The sequence below is a fragment of the Coenobita brevimanus genome, chromosome 62 (assembly GCF_032717465.1).
Source record: "Coenobita brevimanus isolate Jiangsu-jjx chromosome 62, ASM3271746v2, whole genome shotgun sequence".
Classification (NCBI taxonomy): Eukaryota; Metazoa; Arthropoda; class Malacostraca; order Decapoda; family Coenobitidae; genus Coenobita; species Coenobita brevimanus.
The window spans coordinates 12,066,302-12,091,102 of record NC_137015.1 but is presented as its reverse complement, the minus strand read 5'-3'; the positions used below and the strand labels follow the sequence as shown (position 1 = coordinate 12,091,102).

Sequence of the window (24,801 nt, the reverse complement as noted above, 5' to 3'; positions counted from 1 at the left end):
TACCATACGACAGGAAGGACATCCATCACCCCACGAAGGCACCGAGGCTGCTTTGCACGGCCAACAATAATGGGCTTAAGCCGGTGCATGCCGTTAGCATTGGCACAACACAAAGCAGATATCCGTTCCTTAGAAAGCTTGCGGCCAGGTACACGCTTCTCCGTCTCATCGGCGAGAGTGTTCGTTGGCACCGAGCGATAGAATAGGCCAGTTTCGTCAGCGTTATAGACTTGACCGAGAGTGAGGCCCTCCCTGTCGATCAAGCCTTTCACCTTGTGCCGAAACTCGTCCACTCCATCCTCGTTAGCGTCCAATGCTTCGCCATGTGCTTTACGGTTAGTAAGGCCATGTCGCAACTTGAACGCGAAGAGCCAACCCTCGGATGCCTTGAAGTCTAGGGCGTCGTGAAGCCTTGCAAACTTCTCAGCAGCAGCCTTCAGCTCCATTCCACGTACCATCACACCAGCTGCACGTTGCTGTCGATACCAAATCAACGTGGAGCGGTCGATCTCTGCATACTTGGGAGTAAACATAACCTTCCTCTCCACGTTGCGTTTGCTTCTCGACGAGAAGTCAGCCGTGTACTGCATGAGCTTGTCTCGGGAACGCTTGATATCAAACAAAGTCGACCGGGCCAGGTTGAACTCGCGGAGAATGCGAGAGGAAGACCAACCCGCATCAACCTTCTCCAATATCTCCCGTTTCTTCTCCAGAGTCAACACCACTCTCTTCCTTTTCTCAGGAGGCGGGGCCATCATCACACACACTAAAAGTAGGGCAGAGAGCAGCAGGAGGCCTTGCAGCAAGTACGGCACCACCACAAAAGCGAGCACGTGGGCAGCCATGACGAAGAGCGTAGGTCTTGTCGCGGTGAGAGACAGGCGGGAAGTGGGGAGGATGCAGCGGCGCTCTATCGGACGTCGGAGGAATGACGAACCAAAACAATGCTCTCACGCGGCGCACGCGGCAAGTTCAAATTACGGACGGCAAAAAATCGATTTTTTTTTCCAATTTTTTTGGATTTTTGGACCATTTTGGGAATGTTTGATCCCAGGACGATAAGGTTCGGTTAGTGGGGATGTTCGGTTATTGGGCGTCCGGATATTAGAGGGATTACTGTATATAACTGCCAACGGCCATACCACATTGAGTACACCGCTTTCCGTCCGATCAGCGAAGTTAAGCAACGTTGGGTCTGGTTAGTACTTGGATGGGTGACCGCCTGGGAACACCAGATGCTGTTGGCATCCCTACGTGACAAGTGGGGTTGGTGGAGGATTAGTGCCCCTCCCTGTATAACAGTTAACTCTAAGCCCTTGGCCACCCCATTTGGGATACATGGCGTCTGGCAATGAATGAATGAATGAATATATAACTTCATCTTCACTCTCATCTTAAATGCCAAGACCATCTTTCCTAGCTCCGGGCTCCTACGCTCCTCATGGGGAAACGTAGGATTAGATGATGGATTGATATATATATATATATATATATATATATATATATATATATATATAGACATACCGTATATATAGATATAGATATATATACACACTATACTGTACCTGATTACAGCATACTAGCATAGTGCTGGGCAGCTCAGGTATATCTGTATCTGTATCTATCTATCTATCTGTGTGTATATATATATATATATATATATATATATATATATACAGGTAACTCGCATGGAACACGATCTCACGGAATGCGCTCGCAATTATACACGGTAAGGGCTGGGATGCATATAAGACAACGTAAGATTAAAAAACCATTATGAAAACTACAAATTAACGCAGGAGAGGCTTTTGAAAGATGAAATCCTCGAACGTCACCACAGCGCGCGGTTTGTTTTGATTACGTGACGATCTAAGCGGGAAATTATTTAGTGAGTGAGACATTCCCGAGTACAGTAGCACAGTATTTGTAAGTTAAATATTTACAGTACTGTACTGTTCTGGTAAGTTTATGTGCAACTTAAAGTACTATTAAATAACGTTAAAGCAAGAAATAAAGTCTTATAACCAGTTTACCTGATAGGCGTCAGAATATTGCCTATTTTATTTGTTCGTTTTTTCCACAATACTGTACAGTATTTGTAAGTTAAATATTTACTGTTCCCGTATGTACTGTACTTGTAAGCACTTAAAGTTAAATAAATAAATAAAGCCTTGTAACCAGTTAACCCGAATTATATGATTACCCATGATCGGCGTCGGAATATTGCCTTTTTTGTTTGTTCGTTAAACTCTTATTGTACTGCTTTTCTACAGTACTGTATTTGTAAGTTAAATATTTACTGTTCTGGTATGTACTTGTAAGCAATTAAAGTATTAAATAAAGCCTTGTAACCAGTTAACATGATTTATATGATTACCCATGATCAGCGTCGGAATATTGCCTTTTTTGTTTGTTCGTTAAAGACTTATAATAAAAGAAAAATACATTTTTTTCTTGGTATCTTTACCTATTTGCTCAGGATTGCTGTAATGGTTTGGATCATTTGATGCAATGCAACTTGTAGAAAACTATGAATAAACTTTCGGGAAGTGAACGAAAATCTGGGACATGAGACTGACCTTGACTTCACCCTCTCATGTATCATCTGTCAGTTCACCACCTGCTATCGTGATGAGTGGATGTACGATTTTTTCGCTCGTGGCCATGCCTAACCACGCATAGGTACACCCATTATCTCGACCCAGACAGAAAATACAATCTTTTTCCTCCCTTGCAAAACACAAACAACCACCCTGTTTACGAGACAGCAATATATATTGCGAAAATAACAAGGTAAAATGATAAAGATGAACGTAAAATGATAGAGAAAGATGAACATGTTATGACAGAAGAAGTACGTTTTCCCCGTCTGTAAACGTATTTATTTCTGCTTTGTATCTGTATTCGTAATAATTAGACTTATTGTTAGTTCTGAAACTGCATTACGATTCTATTTTTAGCCATTCTCGTGGTGTGGGAGCTGGAAGTTGTGACACAACTTCCTTATTGCTAATCGGACTGACCCTCCACTTTATTCTCCCGTGGCAGAGTCTAGCCTTGGAGGACGTGCAGTTTTCTCATTTAGGACTGAAAATTCAACTCTTTCGCTCCCTTTTCCAAGCATGGGCACAACGATACCGTAAAAAATAACTCGAAACTACCATAAATATATATCAAAAAGGTGAAAATGTATTCATAACATTTTTTTTTTTTTTTAGCCATTCCTAACAGATTATGTACTAAAATCATTCAATATCACAGTACTGCACTTCTAAGTTAAATATGTACTGTTCTGGTATGTACTTGTATGTTAAAGCACTGGTACCAGTTAACCTGATTTATAAGATTATCTATGATCAGTGTCAGAATGTTTCCTTGTGTTTATGTACAGGTAACTCGTACGGAACACGATCTCATGGAACGCGCTCGCAATTATACGCGGTAAGGGCTGGGATACATATAAGACAACGTAAGATTAAAAAAAACATTATGAAAACTACAAATTAACGCAGGAGAGGCCTTTGAAAGATCAAATCCTCGAACGTCACCGCAGCGCGCGGTTTGTTTTGATTACGTGACGATCTAGGCGGGAAATTATTCAGTGAGTGAGACATTCCCGAGTACAGTAGCACAGTATTTGTAAGTTAAATATTTACAGTACTGTACTGTTCTGGTAAGTTTATGTGCAACTTAAAGTACTATTAAATAACGTTAAAGCAAGAAATAAAGTCTTATAACCAGTTTACCTGATAGGCGTCAGAATATTGCCTATTTTATTTGTTCGTTTTTTCCACAGTGCTGTTCAGTATTTGTAAGTTAAATATTTACTGTTCTCGTATGTACTGTACTTGTAAGCACTTAAATAAAGTTAAATCATTAAATAAAGCCTTGTAACCAGTTAACCCGAATTATATGATTACCCATGATCGGCTTCGGAATATTGCCTTTTTTGTTTGTTCGTTAAACTCTTACTGTACTGCTTTTCTACAGTACTGTATTTGCAAGTTAAATATTTACTGTTCTGGTATGTACTTGTAAGCAATTAAAGCATTAAATAAAGCCTTGTAACCAGTTAACATGATTTATATGATTACCCATGATCAGCGTCGGAATATTGCCTTTTTTTTGTTTGTTCGTTAAAGACTTATAATAAGAGAAAAATACATTTTTGTCTTGGTATCTTTACCTATTTGCTCAGGTTTGCTGTAATGGTTTGGATCATTTGATGCAATGCAACTTGTAGAAAACTGTGAATAAACTTTCGGGAAGTGAACGAAAATCTGGGACATGAGACTGACCTTGAAATCACCCTCTCAAGTATCATCTGTCAGATCACCACCAGCTATCGTGATGAGTGGATGTACGATTTTTTCGCTCGTGGCCATGCCTAACCACACATAGTTACACCCATTATCTCGACCCAGACAGAAAATACAACCTTTTTCCTCCCTTGCAAAACACAAACAACCACCCTGTTTACGAGACAGCAATATATATTGCGAAAATAACAAGGTAAAATGATAAAGATGAACGTAAAATGATTGAGAAAGATGAACATGTTATGACGGAAGAAATACGTTTTCCCTGTCTGTAAACGTATTTATTTCTGCTTTGTATCTGTATTCGTAATAATTAGACTTATTGTTAGTTCTGAAACTGCATTACGATTCTATTTTTAGGCATTCTCGTGGTGTGGGAGCTGGAAGTTGTGACACAACTTCCTTATTGCTAATCGGACTGACCCTCCACTTTATTCTCCCGTGGCAGAGTCTAGCCTTGGAGGACGTGCAGTTTTCTCATTTAGGACTGAAAATTCAACTCTTTCGCTCCCTTTTCCAAGCATGGGCACAACGATAACGTAAAAAATAACTCGAAACTACCATAAACATATATCAAAAAGGTGAAAATGTATTCATAACATTTTTATTTTCCAGCCATTCCTAACAGATTATGTACTGAAATCATTCGATATCACAGTACTGCATTTCTAAGTTAAATATGTACTGTTCTGGTATGTACTTGTAAGTTAAAGCACTGGTACCAGTTAACCTAATTTATTACCTATGATCGGCGTCGGAATGTTTCCTTGTGTTTACGTACAGTATTTGTGTGTTGAAGTTTTGCTCAGGAGTACTGTATTTGTGAGTTATAACATTAAATAAACCTTCTAACCACTTAAAGTGCTTTCTAGTGACAGATAACAGCAAAACAACACATTTGGGGGGTCTAGGGAGCAAAATACGGAGTAGTTTAAATATACGCGATTTCGCACCTAACACGGCACGGTAGGAACGAAACCCTCGTGTTCCGTGCGAGTTACCTGTACAGTATTTGTGTGTTGAAGTTTTGCTCTGGAGTACTGTATTTGTGAGTTATAACATTAAATAAACCTTCTAACCACTTAAAGTGCTTTCTAGTGATTACCAGTGACAGATAACAGCAAAACAACACATTTGGGGGGTCTAGGGAGCAAAATACGGAGTAGTTTAAATATACGCGATTTCGCACCTAACACGGCACGGTAGGAACGAAACCCACGTGTTCCGTGCGAGTTACCTGTATGTATATATATATATATATATATATATATTTATTTATTTATGTATTCATATACAGTAAACTCTCTCTAATTCAATCCCAAATAATTCGGAAATCAGTTAATTTGGACCTTTCTTGACCACCAGACAAATAATTTTAATTCAGAGAGAAATTCAAATTAAGTGAGACATGTCCGAAAAGGGTTCCAGTGATAAGTGGACGTGAAGAGTTTTTGTAGTGATAAGTATAGTAATAAATGTAATTTTTAAGAACTGTAAAGTACCTTTAGTACAGTTGAGTGTACTGTACTCTACAACTGTGTTGCAAGACTTCATTATCAAGGTTTGACTATTTTATTGTGTTGTGCACTCTTTGAGTATAAAGGAAAAATATACAGTACTGTTCAATGTTTTTGTGAAAAAGCCATGTTTTAGTGAGAGTGGGTGTGATTTGGGGATAGGGGCAAGCATGAGTTCCAATAATTTTTTGTATAATTCAAGTGGTAGGTGGGGGTACTCACCATCCACTTACTCGATGTAGTGCTGCTCTCAGGTGTCTCCCCTTTCTTCTCCTCCCTCCTTCTTTCCTTGCATCCTCCTCTGTTTTTCATTCCTTCATTCTTTCTTCATCCTTCTGCCTCCAAGTGACTTTATGCTCCCTCTTCTGTCTTTCTTTCCTTCATTCTTTTCTCTTCCTTCTGTCTGTGGGTGACTCTACACTGAGTGACAAACCAAATGGTTTCCTGCACACCAGGAAACCATTTACAATGCTGGGTGGTAACCATATAACCAAATTTTGGCACCTGGTGGTTTAGCGGGTAATTATGGCGCTCCAATCGGATTGAGCCGGTGAAGGTTTATATCCAAAGGGTGGTTTGGGTTTATTGCTCACATAATGCCACTCAGGGATGAGTGAGGCTGGTCACTCTCATCTTAAATGTCAAGACCAACTTGTCTAGCCCCTGGCTCCTACGCTTCTCATGGGGCAACGTAGGATTGGATGATGGATGGATGGATAATTCAACATAGGGTTCCTCCCAATTAATCTGAATTATAGAGGGTTTACTGTATGTGTATATATATATATATATATATATATATATACACACACAGAATATCCATCCATCCATCATCCAATCCTACATTGCCCCATGAGGAGCATAGGAGCCCGGGGCTAAGCAGTTGGTCCCGACATTTAAGATGAGAGTGATGTACAGTATATATCTATCTATCTATTGCCAGATGCCTCAATCCTGTTTGGGGTGGCCACAAACAAATCGCCTCCATGTCGCCCTGTCCCCCGCCATTTCACTGCCCTGCTCCCAACTCACACCCCCCTCTCTCATATACTTCACCCCATCCCTCCATCTCATCCTCAGCCTCCCCCTCCCTCTTCCCCCCTTATATATATATATATATATATATATATATATATATATATATATATATATATATATATATTTCTACTAGACAGCCTAAGCCACTTGGTAGAGATACACTGGCTGTATCGTCCCTACTTTGGTCGGGATAGGCTGGTCCTGCAGTGGATACTCAAACGGCTCATGATGATGATGATGATGATGATGATATATATATATATATATATATACATATATATTTATACTGTACCTGATTACAGCATACTAGCATAGTGCTGGGCAGCTCAGTTTAACCCCATGAATCCAGTGATGTATTTTTATATTGTATTATTGCTGGAAAGTCTCTTGATGCATGGAGGAGTTTGTTATACAGTGGACATTATACATGGCAGAGGTAGGCCTGTAACTAGCTCAGTACTAAGGGTATGGAGTGGCTGGAAGATGTTTATGGAGTTTTTGCCCCTCCTGACATTGAGAGGGATCTCCCTCCATGCTAGGGTATCCTTGTATGCATTATGAATGAGGAGTGTAATGTATGATTGTGAGACTTGGGCAATCTTTTTATATATTACTGAGTACTTAATAAAAAAACAAAAATAAAAAAGGTAGCACATAATAAGGACTTACTGCAGACAATGACTTAATGTAGTTAAACAAAGAATGGAAAACCAAACAAAACATTCCTTTTACTGAATTGTATTAGGTAGTCATAATATAATGTTCTCATTAAAATAAAATCATTTCAGCCATGCAAGGTCTACATTGCTTCAGATGAGTGGCCAAATCTCTCAGCGTGGACCTATTTCCCCATACTGGAGAGGTGAGTATGGTGGATGTGAGAGGTGTGGATGGTTGGGGTGAGAGGTGTGGATGGTGGGTTGAGAGGTGTGGATGGTGGGTTGAAAGGTGTGGATGGTGGGAATGATAACATTAAAGTAAGAGAACTATCAACAGTGCCCATTGAAATAGGCCATACAATCATTTATTTATCATTCAAGTCTTTGAATTTTTGGCTCCACTTTACAGGCAACTCCCAGGTACAGAAAGAGGTGCAACTTTTGTCATACATATTTTAATACATACTCGATTTATTCATTTCAGTCCCTTTCTAGCTACTCAAGCAGTAGTTAATGAATGCGTTGGAGAGTGCCCAAGATCAAGGAGGGGTTTTGTCTCACCAGGGACACTGGCCAAAATTGAGGAGTCGTGCTGCCAGACTGGTTGTGGATGGGGAGTGGCACAGACTTCTGTCTTGGTGGGCAGGAGTACAGTATCCTCTAATATCCAACTCAAACCTGTATCATCTTTCAACATACTTGGGGTTTTATTCTCTTGGGGTTTATCTTGGAAAGATCCTATTATCATCATCATCATCTGGACCTCCTTTCCCACCCTTGGGCAGGGTGAGGAGTAGCAATGTCCAGACAGCCAAAGTTTGCCCAGTCCAATGGGCCACACTTCCATTCACTTTTCATTCAAGCCACCAGAATCCTGGCTCTATCTGATATGCCAAAAACATTCACGACATTCTGTAGCTTCACATAAACGTGTCCGATAGAGTCAGTCCAGACACTGTCACATTAGAAAAGGGTGCCAAATCCCTGTCATGCAAATACGATCATATTACCTCTTGCAAAATCTGCATCTAAGAGATTAGGTGTGCTAAGCCAAGTCTGTGCTTTCTCCACCCCTGCACAGTTGTTGACTTTATACACGGGTTTTATTCGCCTTATAGAGTACAACTCTCATGTGTAGGGAGGCTTCCCACATACAACTCTTCTCAACAAGGTGGAGCCAAAGGCTTTTCATCTCATTAATTCTCCTCCTCTTACTGACTCCATTCAACCTCTGTCTCTTTGCTGCACTGTTGCATCTTTATCTCTTTTCTGTCACTGCTTCAATGGTCACTGCACCTTAGAACTGTCTGCTTGCATCCTTCTACCACAACAGTGGGCACATAGCACCTGTCTAGCAACAAACTCTCATCCCTTTTCTGTCCAGCTCAAATGCAAGAGTTAACTGTTAGTCCCAGTCCTTCATGAATGCAACAGGTCAGCTCTGGAACTGTCATCCTATGTCTTTATTTCCCACTGCCTATGACTGACAGCCTTTAAAATGCAGTATGTCCAGGCACCTCAAAATGAAGAGATCTGGAACTTAGCTCTGTTATCTTGCTTTTGTTTTTTCTTGGAGGGAACAGTCTTGCAGGCTTCTGGCCTTTGGTTCCTTCTTCCTTGCATAAAAAAAAGGGGAAAAAAAATTGCTGGGAAGGGACAAGGAGAGGTATGTCAGAGAATTTGTTGAGGAGGTGGAAGGCCGTTTTCATATGAATGACCTTCGACCTGCTTACTGAGCCCTGAAGAAGCTCCATTCCAGACCCACCACTCAGGTTAACTCTGTTTGGACAGAGATGAAGAGCTTGTGTCAGGGGTGAATGAGTATAGGGCTTGATGGGCTGAATACTTTGAGCAACTGTATATGGCTGAACCTCCCAGTGGAGAGCTCCCATTGGCTGGTGTACAACCATAAACTGTTCTCCCACCAATTGATGATATCATGCCTTCTCTGGAGGAAATCAGGAAGGCAGTGGATGGGTTGAAAAGTAGTAGAACAGCCAGTACTTGTGGCATTCTGGCAGAACTTATCAAAGCTGGGGGCGAAGCCATGATCAGGGCATTACATGTGGTCATTGAAGCCACTTGGTGGACTGGTATCATTAATGTTCTTGCTCACATTCTCCTGACGCATATCAAGGACTATATGCTAAAGTTTTAGAGGTCTGAGCAATCCAGATTCACACCGAAAAAGTCTACAGTTGACTGAATCCTAGCTTTCTGAGTTCTCATGGAATGCCACTTTGAGTATCAAAAAGATTTGCTTGCAGCCTATGTAGATCTCAAGAAGGCATTTGACTCAGTAAATTGGGAGGTACTATGGGAACTCCTGCAACTCCATAGGATCCCGGCAGGGATAATCCGACCGATTGCTGGCCTGTAATCAAACACTGAGAGTTGAACTCAAATGCTAAGAGTGCTACTTAGTGTGGAAGAGGAACATCCAACTTCTTCCCAGTAAGTACTGCTGAAAGTCAGGGATGTCCTTGGTCTGACCCTTTTCAGCACGTGCATGGATTGGGAACTTGGCCAGGCTGTGAATCAGTCACAGTGGAGTATCAGTAAGCAGTTTCAGGGTTACAACCATGACTTTGCTGATGATGCTGCAGTTGTCCTAGCAGTCACTGGAGATGCTACTGAGTGCCCTCGAGGAATTTCATGAGAATGTGAAGCCTTTAGGACTAAAGGCCTCTTGGGCCAAGACCAAAGTCCATGCATTTGGTGGCCTGTTGAATGAAGCAGTTCAATCTGTCCAAGCAGGTGGCAAGAATGTGGAAGTCATGGGAAGATTCACTTATCTTGGTAGTGTGATAAATAACAACAGTAGGTCAGATGATTAGAATTTTCATCACACTGGCTTGGCTTACTGGGTTATAAATTCACTTATCTTGGGTATTTGGTGTTGCCATTATTTGTACAGGAAAAAAATTTGCATCTTCAAGACACTGATGGGTCCTGTCCTACTCTGTGGCTGCGAGACATGGTCCCTAAACGGTGGCATGAAATGGTGAATTGATTCATTTGGTACCAAGTACCTTTGCAGGATCATGGGATATTCTGGTACGAGTGGGTACATAACAAATGACTACTTCTTGAGACACAGTCAAATCCTGTTACCCACATAATACGTCAGCACCACCTTCAGTTGTATGAGCACATGGCCTGTTTTCCTGAGGCTGACCCTGCCCACAGGGTGATATGTTGTCATAAAGACTTTGTAGTTACTTGTAGAGAAGTGTATTTTAGACTTGTGGTCGAGCGGCTTTTATATCTTGTAGTAGTTTCCCCACCAGATGTCATGTAGTGACGGGAGAGGTAAAGAATAGTATGGGACTATTTTTATTTGTCTTAGAAATATTAAACAGGTTTCTCACATGGAAAGAGTATAAGTCCCGGGTAGCTACCTCCCTGTCTCGCTATCTCTCTCTCTCTCTCTGTTCTAAGGCTAATCTCCGTCTCGACCTCTCTCTAGGGTCGCTTGTCTCCTTCTAAACTCTCTTTCCTAAAATCTGGTGTAGCAGGGGTGTGTCACGTATGTTCCTCATGGTTACCAGATCTTTCTCACGAGAGGACTGCTGACAGCTAACTGCATCATCTCCTTACTGGCCGCTGTCGTCAGCTTTCCTCAGTGTTAAGAGAGTGTAAGCATGTTTAGCACTGCTGGATTCTCCTAGACACAACACCTTCTCATCATTTGACTTCCTGCTTCTATCTGTCTCTCTATCTATCTATTTATCTATTATGTAGTCCTATATTTGCTCGGCCGCGCGAAAATGGCGTACCATCGACATTTAATAGTTATAACATATTAATACATACTACATACACATTATAATGAACTTATAAGCTAATTAAGTGAAATACATAATATTGTAAAGTAACATAATTGTATGAATATTGTATACATATATTATTCATAGTAAATAGTGATTATTCAGTAATATTACATTTTAAATAAGTTGTATACATATTTGAATAAATGCATTAAAGTAAATTATTTAACTGTAATACAGTATGTACTTGGGATATTATAGTGAAATGCATACATGCAAGAATAAAAATAGTTTAAAATTAAGATTATTGTAAGAGTTATTAATATTTCATTCAAAGATAATGGTACTGGTCTGTCATATATGGGTCATTCTTCTTTGTATTATTATTATTATTATTATTATTATTATTATTATTTTTTTTTATATATATATATATAATTAATACTATATACAAAATATATACACTTCATTCAGGGTGGTTAACTGTGATGTTAACTCTCCCCCCACTAAACAATGACTCCAAATTAGCAATTCTTGCATGCATTCTGTGCATTGCCAACAGCAATACTGCAACTACAATGCAGATGATTATAAAGACAGAAGGTGCTTGGCTATACACATAATATGGGTTGAACATACTCAAACTCAAATCTTCCCAGGGCTTCATTGTTTCATTGATCAGCTGCATAGTTTCAAACTTAGGTGAAGTCAGCTTAATTTCCATTTCGCTAACTTCACCATTTCATCCACTTCCTTGGTGTTATGTGCTTGTGAAACATAATTCCCTATCTTGAAGTCCAGAGTTCGCATCGGCGTCGCAAGTCTTTCTACATAAGTAGGTAAGTCATACAAGTAATCTAGACTTATTTCAGTACTCATGACGTCCTTGACGATTGTAGTCGTTGCCGTTGGAGCTATGAGGCATCCTTGTCGTACTATATGCTTGGGGTCTAGGTGCGCATATACTCTTACTATGTATAGGAGAATCCATAGCATAAGTCCCTTCATCGTAACCTACCGAAAAAAAAAAATCTATTAATTTCCTATAAAGCTGTGGTTGATGATAGTGATGATGTGCGTTACGGTTGGCTGTTATTTCATTTATAGAAGGAGTTTAAATCGATATTTAATTCTCGTAAATGATGTACCGTAGATTTCATTGGAATAGTTGCACCTATGTTCGATTGTTTGGTATATGACCCTAATTTCTTTTTGTAATCATTGTTGTGTTCTCGCTTGGTTTCTTGAGGTACGTTCACCTGTTCGGTTGTATCCGAGGCTGAATAATTATGTGATAATTCCCTTGAAACTCGTTTTAAATGGTCAATATGAACTTGTTTTTCCTCGCCACTTGAAAGTGACTTAATTAAAACTTTGTTTGCTTTTATGTTAATTACTCTGTATGGGCCCTCAAATTTAGGGGATAATTTATTGTCTCGTATGAATGACTCCGTAAACAATGTCTCCTAAGCTGATAGGTGAATCTTTTGCCTTCTTGTTAAATGCCTCCGTCATTTCTTCCTTGGACATCGTTAATTGTTTTTTGACTCTTTTGTGAATGTCCTGGAATTCACGTAAACGGAGTTTAGAGTAATCATCGTAATTGTATATAGGCATGCTGTCACCTTCTAGGAGCTCATATGGTAATTTTTTATCTGTGCCATATATAATGAAATGTGGTGTGTCACCAATGGATTTATTTATAGACCCATTAATGGAGGCCTCTACTCTGGGAATCCAATCATCCCAGCTTGCATAATTTTCACTGAGAATGTGTCGTAGCACATCTAATACCTTTTTATTTTGTCTCTCTACCAACCCATTCGATGCTGGGTGATAGGCCAAAACGTTAACCTTTTTGATGTTGTATTGTTTACATATTTCTTGTAAGATCTCAGAATTAAATTCTCCTCCATTATCACTTATTAATACCTTTGGGGTAGTAAAGCGACATATTACATTATTATGTTATTGCCTTTGCTACTGTCTCTGCTGTCTTATCTTTAATTGAAGCTAAAATGACATAACGGGAAAAATGATCCGTTGCTACGAATAAGTATAGGTTATTATTGTATGATAATGGCATCTTGAGTAAATCAACAGCGACAACGTCCCATGGTTGATGTGGTACTGGGTAATTACCCATCGGTGCAGGTGTGATTGGGTATCCTTTGTGTTTCGCACATGATTCGCATCTGTCTATATGATTGTTTATATCTCTTCGTAATGAAGGCCAGTAATATAATAGCTGGGCTTGGTTGAATGTCTTATTCTTTCCAGGGTGTCCTGCATGTGGGCTGTCGTGTATCATTCGTAATACTTGGGGTATCATGTCATTAGGTACTACCAACTGGTTAGTATTTCTTTGGCGTTTTGGTTGTTTAGAGTTAATTTTGTATAATGTATTATTGACCACTGTGAATTGTTCAAGTGGGACATGAAGTTTGGGTAATTGTATGTCATCTCCACTTTCTAACTTGTATATTACTCTTGACCATACTGGGTCAAGTCTTTGTGCCTTTGCGATATCCTCGTGGTTTGGGATATTTCCTTTGAGATCTAACGCCGCGACCTGAATTGTGTTCGGGTTCCTAGATAATGCGTCAGCTACTATATTCATTTTACCTTGTATATAATGTAGTTGTACATTGTAGTTTTCAACTGTACATTTCCATCTTGTTCTCCTCCCAGAAAGGAGTTTTTCTTTAAACATACCCACCAGTGGTTTATGGTCGGTGAATAAGTGGATTTCGTAACCATATACCAAATCTCGAAACTTTTGTAATGCAAAAATCACTGCAAGTGCCTCTAAGTCTGTAGTGCTATAATTTTTCTCCGCACCTCTTGTTTGTCTGCTGGCAAATGCAATTGGTTGATTCTTTCCTCTTTTATCTTCCTGCATCAGTACAGCCCCTAATCCTTTAACTGATGCGTCTGTACAAATAAGAAATGATTTCGTGTAATTCGGATATGCTAAACAAGGTGCATTTGTTAGTTTAATTTTTAGATTGTTAAATGCCCTTTTTTGTTCTTCTTCCCATTGGAATACAGCATCTTTTTTGAGTAGTTGGAATAGAGGGAAGGCTATATGAGAGAACTGTGGTACGAAGGACCTATAGTACCCAGCCAGACCTAAAAATTGTCTAACTTCGTCAGTCGTAGTGGGTTCAGGAAAATCTCTCACTGCCTGTATTTTGTCATCAGTGGTGTGAATACCATCAGAGCTTAATTTGTGGCCTAAGAAATTTATTTCCTTAAAGCAAAATTTGCATTTAGAAAGTTTAATTTTTAATCCAGCATCACTAAGCTTTTGTAAGAGTAAGTCTGATTTCCTGAGATGATCCTTAATATTCTTCGTTGCGATAATAATATCGTCAAGATAAACAAATATGCCTTGTCCTAAAATTCCGGACAATACGTAATTCATAAGACACTGGAACGTACCGGGGGCTGTCCTCAGTCCCATTGGCATTCTTGTATATTGATAATGGCCTCTGTTTGTTGAAAAGGCAGTGTATTTACGTGACTCCTGAGATACTGGAATCTGATAGTATCCGTTTAGGAGATCGATGGTCGAGAATATATTATTCTCAGGACCAATATTCTGTAGAACATCACTTAGCAATGGCATGGGAAATCTGTCTGGGATTGTGTGATTATTTAGTTTACGGTAATCTACTACCGCACGCATTTCTCCATTTCTCTTGGGCACAAAGAAAAGGGGAGCGTTCCACGGAGAAACTGAAGGTTCAATAATTCCAAGCTTTAACATTTCATCGACATACTGATTTGCAAGTGTACGTTGGGAGTGTGGTATGCGATAAGCTGGTACGAAAATTGGTGGTGTTTCTGGGTGCACATTAATCATGTGATTAATCAAGTTAGTACACCCTAATTGTTCTCCGGGCAATGCTACGGTGTCCCTGTGTGTTTCCAGCAGGGTTAACAAATCATTTTCTTCGTCAAATTCACCTGAGTGAATTAAATTCTCATTTATTCTTTCTCTATCCGTAGATTTTATCTCACTTGTTACTCCACCAATATTTATTTCCTTCACAGGGGCGAAACATTTTTCAATATTAACTATGCAAGTTCCCTTCTTCAACTGAACTTCCCCATTCATGTGATTAATAATGAATATCTGAGTTAGCCCTTCGTCGTTCGTATGACATAATGCGTTTTCTACTGACAATCCCTTTACTTTACATAATTCTTCTAAGACAAGAACAGTACTATTCCATAATTTGCTCTTTATGGTAACCTTCATGTATGAATTAGGTGGTATAACCAAATCATTAGTGAGATGGGCTGGAAAAATTGATAAATCAGTACTGTTATCTGGGTCACTAATTCTGGAGGATGGGGTTGCTGGTGTAAGTGGATTTATACACTCATTTGTTTGTGTATGTTTGTTTAAGCCTTTAATATTACCAATTCTTTTTGGCTCTCTTCTACCAATCGGTGAGGGCTCTGAAAGTATTTCCTCTATGAATTCATTATCATTTGTGGGAGTATAGTTATGTTCTCAGTTCTCATGGATCTTAAGCCCAGTAACATATGAGCTTTAATTGCCAAGTTTTCAACGATATAGAACAATGCAGAGAATGGTCTTGTAGTTTCTGTGAAACTGAGATTTAATCTTATCATACCTTTTACTGTAATCTCTTGACCATCTACTGTGTATAATTCTAAATCAGCTTCATCCAGAAAAGTTACTTTCTTTTTATTTTTAAGAATTCTGTTTAGTTCTTCATGTGTTATTAAGTTCATTGGAGAGCCTGTATCTAAAAATAAGGAAACGTTTTGATCCTCACATACACAGCTGGTATCAAGATACACTCATTTCCCAACATGCCTCCTATGTGAAGTTTAACCTTGTTCTTCTTTACGTTTGTTCGTTTTTTGTCATGACTTGGTCTTCCCCCGATTTGAACATAGACACAATTTTTTCTACTGTTTTGCAATCACTAGTCCAGTGCCCTTGGTATCTATGATGCCTACAGTAAGGACCAAATCCTTGTGTCTTTTGATTATCCTCTTTTGCCTTGATAAAGCATTCATACCTTGTGTGTCCTGGTTTTGCACAGTAATGACACAGAATGGACCTATCCCTTGACTGTGACCTACGAGGTGATTTCCCATAAGAAGTGTTGTTTATGGCGCGAGACCTGCTCAGGCTGCGCGAAAACTTATGAAACTGCCTGTAGGAAGGCGTGTGGGAACGAGGTCTAGGCGTCTTTGTTTGTTTGGGCTGCCTCATTTCTGGTCGCGATCGATTTTGTTCTCTGTTTGGGGTCGGTGTAGATGTTTTCACAGCTGATACTGTCTCAGGTACCCTGATTCTACCAGAATGTGCATGAGTGTCGACCACACCTGCTTTACTGCACTGCATCTCTACCTCGTTCATTAAGTCTAGTAAGCACATTCCAGGGGTGTACGCGATTGTTTTGGCAATCTTAAGGGTTCTATCAGGTAATTTACACAAGGCAGCTACATAACCAATGATGTCCACGACGAGGTCTGGGGACATCTTTCCATCATCTGTTATCCACTTAGAATTCTCCAGAGTAGCTTATAGGGTTCTCTTGATTGTGGAGACATCAGCAGTTATTTCACTGAGCACATGGTTTGTAGTGTGCTCCCTTACAAGATCTACAATTTTATGTAATTCTGGAATTATACCTGGCAAGAAGTTCATACCTCCAGAAAATTTCTTCAGAAATTCAGTTTTAAATTCATCATATGTCCTAGCACGATGTAGCTTATCGGAGCGCAATAAATTGCTTGCTGGACATCTTTCCTGGCTTATGCAAGATGAAAAAATAGCAATTTTCTCTTGTTCATCTAGTATGTGGCGCTTGATGAACATTTGTTCGCACTGACTGATTAATGAAATGACATCAATGCGATCCTTGTCTGTGCCAGAGAATTTTGGGGCAGTCTTATCCTCGTGATACACAAAAACGTGAGGTGTGGTTTTTAGATCAGCAGTATTTGGTTCTTGATTCATATTTAATGATTGCCCTGTTGATTCAACTTGTACAAGTTTATCGTTATGTGAGGGAATGGTGGAATATGTATGACCGGACCGGTGAACCCTGTTAAGTATATTGGCATACGTATGCAAGGCAGCTGCAAAGTCGACACTCTCTATGTCTGAAGGGGTTTCCCACTCATCATCCGAAACTCCCGCATTTGTTTCTTTATCTTTAACGTGTGGTGTGGGTTGTACAATGGGTGGGCTGTCTCTTAATTGTGAGTCTGATGTTGTGGCAATTTGTGTGTCATCTGGTATTAACGTGGGTGGTGGCGAAAATATTCCTGTCATTAAGATATGATGTTATGAAATACGCCTCTTGTTTATTTATGTCCTAGCAAACTAAATGATTAAATAAGTTGAATATAGCTAATTTTAGCACTGAGAAGAAATGAGCAAGTATAATTTTACCCACTTGATACAGATCGTAGAGGTGTGTCGATACAAAAGTCGATCTCGGAAGAAAATACAGGTTTGATTGAAGATCTCTTGATAATTCTAGTGGTGTGTTGATGGACGATATTACTCAGGAAACTCCATGGCCTGGTATTTGTAGTGGTTAACGGCTGTCCCAGGCAAACCTCAGCATAGAACGTCGAATTTCCAACTTAACTGTGAAAATAAGTGAATATGAGTTGGAGCTATGTGAATAATGAGTAATGAGTAGTGGGTGAGAAGAGCCTGGTGTCAGTCACATGTTGCTTGGCATGGCAGACTCGCGTTGTGATGTCATCTCAGCACATGGTAACGTCGGCTTCCCACACTGGTAGCTGTGGTGAGTGAATGAGTAGCGATGAGTAACTTGAGTGAAGACGAGTGAGTAAAATGAGTTGTGAGTCGTGTATTACTTTTCGTTTGTTTGTTCCGTTTTTCTATGTGGAAGTTTTCTCGGTCCTTTTCTCTAGTGATTTACTCGTTGTGGGATGAAGACTGCCGCTACTTGTAGGTGCGTGTAGAAGATTATACAGACGACGTAGAGTTGTTAATTGTAGTTGATTGTAGATGGCTGTAGACTTTGTAGACTATTTGCACTGTAGGCTGTATTTTGTAGGATTCAATGTAGAACTGAAGCTAATCTTGTAGTCTCGGTTGCTTTTGTAGAAATTTGCTTTTAATTCGGAGACGATGTCCGCAGATTTGCTGGTTTGTCGTTAAGCTACTTGCAAGGCGTCGAGTGATCTCTTGACCTCTGCATCAGCGTAATGATCTGGGAGACGGAGGGGGCAGGATGGAGAGAATACTGTCAGGAGCTGATGTTGTTGGTTGTTTTCAATCTTGATATTTTGTAGGAATTTAATGTTGATTCGTAGACGAGGTTCGTATACGTTCGCTGCTACCAAATGTCATAAAGACTTTGTAGTTACTTGTAGAGAAGTATATTTTAGACTTGTGGTCGAGCGGCTTTTATATCTTGTAGTAGTTTCCCCACCAGATGTCATGTAGTGACGGGAGAGGTAAAGAATAGTATGGGACTATTTTTATTTGTCTTAGAAATATTAAACAGGCTTCTCACATGGAAAGAGTATAAGTCCCGGGTAGCTACCTCCCTGTCTCGCTATCTCTCTCTCTCTCTGTTCTAAGGCTAATCTCCGTCTCGACCTCTCTCTAGGGTCGCTTGTCTCCTTCTAAACTCTCTTTCCTAAAATCTGATGTAGCAGGGGTGTGTCACGTATGTTCCTCATGGTTACCAGATCTTTCTCACGAGAGGACTGCTGACAGCTAACTGCATCATCTCCTTACTGGCCGCTGTCGTCAGCTTTCCTCAGTGTTAAGAGAGTGTAAGCATGTTTAGCACTGCTGGATTCTCCTAGACACAACATTTTCTCATCATTTGACTTCCTGCTTCTATCTGTCCCTCTATCTATCTATTTATCTATTATGTAGTCCTATAATGTGAGAGAGTTAACCCAGGGTGGAGGAGACCAAGGGGAAGGCCACGGAACTAATGGCTGGAGCAGGTTGATCATTCATGTCGAGAGATACTTTGAGGGGGAAAGAGTTGCTGCCTGGAGGGTTGCATGAAGAGACCCTTCATGGATGAAATCTGAAGGTGAGTGAGGCTATGCATCCCTATGGCAATTGCCCCCACCATGACTATGATAGAGCTAGGAGTAAGTGAATGGCTACTGCCAGTATGAAAGATACAGATATACCTCGATGTACGATACCCATAGATGTGATACCCAGGCTTAGATTTGGAGGTAGAAATACCATCATACCCTGCTTTATGATGGCCAAACCCCGGTTTAATGATTGGTTTTGATTTTTTTTTTTTATTGATTTTTATATTTTAGACTAAAATTGTGTGTTTAGGTTGATTTATAAACTTTTTAGACTTAGATGAATGTGTTTTAGTCATAGGTGGGTGAACATTATCATTTTGCAGTACAGTTTACGAAGCATGAATTTTTTGACAAATTTCAAATTTTATATGTTGGTTTTAGCTAGTTATTTACAGGTGTTAGGCTTGGGTAACTTCTTTTACAGCTATTAGGCCATTTAGATTGGTTTTAAACTTGTTTTTGGACTCAATTGGGTGGGTTTAGGACTTTGTTGGGATGAAAACCTAAAGCTTAAAAATGCATCCCTATACTATACATGTTAAATCTACCCTGAGACACGATACCCTGCCTAACGATGGGTTTTTACTTAACCAATTGCATCATTAACCCCTTAACCGCGAGGCGTCACTTTCGTGACGCTTGGGAGCAAGGGATCATAGTGCGGGGTGTCACTTTTGTGATTCTGTGTTATTTTGATTTCACCCGGGCTTTCAAGTGGTGGCTTGTATCATCTATCAGTACTGCCAATGTCCAACACTAGTCAGCACTTCTAATCTTATCTGTACTCCCATCTATTGTTGACAATTTAGCCATTTCTTCCCGTTCTTGACTCCCCTCCCTACCCCCCCTCCATTACCCTATCCTCTCGCCTGCCCGGCCGTGCTACACTAAGTAAATCTTCCCTGGAATTTTTGACTGATTTCATCCATTGAAATAAGCCCTATGCCCTATTCTTATACCAAATAATATATGCAAGAAAGAAATAAGGTAAGTGAGAGTGCCATACACCTGGAATTGGCTAATTATCACCAGACAGCACCTCACGTGCACTCGTTCGCTAATTTTCGCTGTTTATTTCCCCTTGAAATATGCCGTATAATCTATTTTCATAATCTATCTATCTATTGCCAGATGCCTCAATCCCATTTGGGGTGGCCACAAACAAATCGCCTCCAAGTCGCCCTGTCCCGCGCCATTTCACTGCCCTGCTCCCAACTCACACCCCCCTCTCTCATATACCTCTCCACCCCATCCCTCCATCTCATCCTCGGCCTCCCCCTTCCTCTTCCCCCCTCCACCTCACTCACATACACTCTCTTCGTCAGTCTTTCACCCTCCATCCTCTCCACATGGCCAAACCACCTTAGTGTGTTCCTCATAACGCTTCCTATCACATCCACATCAACACCACAACGCTCCTTTATATCCTCATTCGTCAGCCTGTCTCTCCACGTGACTCCACAGGCTCCTCTTAAGTAACTCATTTCCACTGCTCTCACTCTTGACTTGTGTCCTTCCAACAATGTCCAAGCTTCACTTCCGTACGTTAGAGTTGGTATCACAATACTGTCATGTAGTAACTTTTTCACTTCCATGCTCACTTCCCTGTTTCTTATCACTGCTTTCAAAGAACCAGCAACCTTTCTTCCCTGCTGTACCCTTTCAAGCACTTCACCCTCCAAACCTCCATCCTTACTCATCACACTACCCAAGTACTTAAACGTACTCACATTTTCCAATTCCTCACCATCCAACCTCGCTGTACATTCACTAACTTCACCTCTCTCAAAGACCATCACTTTACTTTTCCCTACATTCACCTTTAGATTCCATTTCTTACACACTCTCTCAAACTCATCCACCAAGCCTTGCAGCTCCCCTTCATCTTCACTCAACAACACAGTATCATCTGCAAACAACAGTACAGGGAGTTTCCAAACACTATCCTCTCTCACCAGGGCCACTCCAACATCCCCTACCCTACCTTGTACCTCTTTTATTACCCCATCCATGTACAGATTGAACAACCATGGAGACATGACACATCCCTGTTTCAAACCAACTTTCAAAGAGAAAAATTCACTTAGTTCACCATCCACACGCGCTGCAGCCTTTGCACCATCATACGTACTCTTCACAGCATTCAACAACTTCCCATCTGCCCCATATATTTTTAACACTTTCCACAATCTTTGTCTATCCACCCTGTCATATGCTTTCTCCAAATCCATGAAAGCCGCATACAACTTCTTTCCTTTCTCTAGAAACTTTTCCACTAAAGATCTAAGAATGAATATCTGATCTACACAACCTCTTCCCTTCCTAAAGCCTCCCTGTTCTTCTCCAACTAATTTCTCTGTTCTTTCTCTAACTCTGTCTATAAGTATCTTACCATACACTTTTCCTATTATACTAAGAAGACAAATGCCCCTATGATTACCACACACTTCTTTTTCCCCTTTTCCTTTGTACAAGGGAATAACTATACCTGACTTCCAATCCTCCGGGACTCTACCTTCCTCCCAGGCCAATCTGCACATCTTCCACATCCATTCTACTACTATCTCTCCCCCATGCTTCAGCATTTCACCACACACTCCATCAATTCCTGGGGGCTTTCCCCGATTTAACTTTCTTCATTGCTTCCACAACTTCTATCCTACTGATTTCTTCCTGTCTTCTCACCTCCCTCCTTCTCCCAGCCATTCCCCAGCCACTTATACTCGCATTACTTCCATCCTCTATGTTCAACAATTCCTTAAAGTGTTCTCTCCATCTGCTCACTTTTTCTCCCTTCTCCACTAGTAATCTACCATTTTTATCTTTCACTCCCCTGCTAACTTCACTTCCACTCTGTCTTACTCTTTTCACCTCTCTCCAGAACATTTTCTTACAGTCCCTCCACTTTACACTCAAATTCCTTCCAAATTCCTCATCCACTCTCTTCTTACTCTCTCTTACTAATCTTTTCACCTCTCTCTTTCTTTCTACATATAACTCTCTCTTCCGCCTCTCAACTTCTTCCATGCCCCTATTTCTCATCCATTCATTGTATGCTTTCTTCTTTTGTGCCACAGCCTGTTTCACCTCTTCAGTCCACCACGCTGTTCCTTGCATCCCCCTCCGTCTTCTCTTCCTTCCACACACCACATCACACGCTGCACATATTTCTTCTGTAAATATCTTACACACAGCTTCCACGTCTCCCATCTGCTCCAATTCATATTTGCCCAATCGTTCCTCACTTCTCTCTTATACTCTGCCTTTTTCTCATCCTCTTGTAACCTTTCCACTCTCCTTGCAACTACTCCTTCCTCTCGTCTTTCCCTTCTTCTATTCCTCCATCTTACTTGCATTCTAATTCTGGCCACCACCAAGTAGTGGTCAGACAGTCCACTCCCCCAACCTCTATACACTCTTGCATCCTTTACACATCTTCGCATCCTTTCATCCACACACACATAATCAATCATTGCCTTCCTTTCATTCAGTTCACCACCCACCCTTCTCATCACTCGCCATGTATACCTGTGGATCATTTTATGCCTGAAGAGGGTATTGGCTATCACCAACCCCCTCCCAGCACAAATGTCCACTAACGCACTGCCATTCTCATCTATCTCAGCAGGCACACCCCACTCACCAACTATTCCATCCACCTTCACATTCCCAACTTTACCATTCATATCACCAATCAAAAACACTCTTTCATTCCTTCCAAACTTTTCCATGCACACTTCTACATTTGTCCAGAACTCTTCTCTCACTCTTCTAGCACGATCTTGCGTTGGTGCATACACACATACAATCGCCCACATTTGTATTCCAACTTTCAACTTTACCCACACAATCCTTGACCCAACTGTTCCATACTGTCTTTTGCTCCTCTTCCATCTTTTACTCACAACTATACATACTCCTTCCTTTGCCCTCTCATTCTCACCTACTCCTGCACCTATACCCCATCCATACTCCCATTCTCTCACACTTTCTCCTCTCCATTTTGTTTCAGTTATTCCACATACATCCACTTTCATACCCTCAAGCACCTGGACAATCTCTCTCTCTTTCACCTCATCATTCGCTCCCCTTACATTCCAAGTTCCAATTACCATGTCCTTTGTCTGGTCCTTGGTCGTCATCGTTTGGTCAGTCCTTGTCCGAGGCTTATTGTTTGTTTTTTTTAGTTAGTTGTTTTCCGGGGAGGGGCACTAACCCTCCGCGAAACCCTTTTAGTCGCCTTCTACGACAAGCAGGGATACTGGGGGAGTATTCTTAAAAAAACCCCAGGGGTAATAAATATACATATAAGGAGGGAAGGGAGAAGCCTAAGTGATATTTACATTCACCTGGAACTACCTAATTTATAATGTATTATCTAGATTTCCTGCCAATCATTTCACTGCTATATATTAGCTGCTGTCAAGAGGCTAACGTTGGCAGTAATGCATTTCCCTAGGTAGGCCACCACCCCGGCCCACCCTTATCAGTTCACTTTCATCTTCCAATGTGAACATACGTCTGTTTGCTCTTGCTAACTTCAGGGACTTTTCACCCCCATGCAAAGGGCCCTGTGACCTTTACCCCCTACTAAACCTCGTGTGGAAAGAGGTAAAGGGCTGACAATTGATAAAAGAGTGACTACGATCTTTCTATTGAGTAAAACAGTGCAAGTGGAATTGTAAATAATGTGTAAACAGCAAGTGAAAGTAATGAATGTAATTTTTTTTTTTTTTTTTTTTATGCGAGGAAGAAGGAACCAAAGGCCATGAGCCCGCTGAAACAGTTCCCTCCAAGAGAAAAAGAAAATACAATATAAAGCCAAATTCAAGATCCGATCATTTTGAGATGCCTGGACACACTGCGTTTGAAAGACTGGAGATCATAGGCAGCAGGAAATACAAACAGAAGGAGACAGTTCCAGAGCTGACCTGTTGCATAAATGAAAGACTGGGAGTAACGGTTAACTCTTGCATTAGAGAGTTGGACAGAAAAGGGATGAGAGTTTGCTGCCAGACGGGTGCTACGCGCCCGTCGTAGAGGTGGAGGAATGCAAGCAAACAGTTCAGAGGAGCAGTGACCATTAAAGTAGTGATAGAAAAGAGGTAAAGATGCAACAGTGCGGCGAAGAGACAGAGGTTGAAGGGAGTCAGTAAGAGGAGGAGAGTTAATGAGACGAAAAGCCTTTGACTCCACCCTATTGAGAAGAGCTGTATGTGGGGAGCCTCCCCACACATGAGAGTTGTACTCCACACAGGGGCGGATAAAACCCCTGTATAGAGTCAACAATTGTGCAGGGGTAAAGAAAGAGCGGAGTCGGCTTAGCTCACCCAATCTCTTGGAAGCAGATTTTACAAGAGATGTAATATGATCTTTCCAAGATAAGTCCCGAGTAAAT

General features: G+C 40.7%; 1 protein-coding gene and 1 non-coding gene across 2 annotated transcripts in view; both read left to right on the top strand.

Annotated features, from left to right (window-relative positions):
• Nucleotides 1-24,801, top strand: part of LOC145404107 (beta-1,3-glucosyltransferase) — a 196,105-nt gene that overhangs the window by 21,098 nt on the left and 150,206 nt on the right. Inside the window, exon 4 of the mRNA XM_080275722.1 lies at nt 7,663-7,736. Coding sequence (XP_080131848.1) covers nt 7,663-7,736 — 74 coding nt within the window. The remainder of the gene's footprint in view (nt 1-7,662; nt 7,737-24,801) is intronic.
• LOC145404198 (5S ribosomal RNA) lies at nt 1,129-1,247 on the top strand. Its single transcript, XR_013898130.1, has one exon. It is a non-coding gene; the product is annotated as a 5S ribosomal RNA (ribosomal RNA).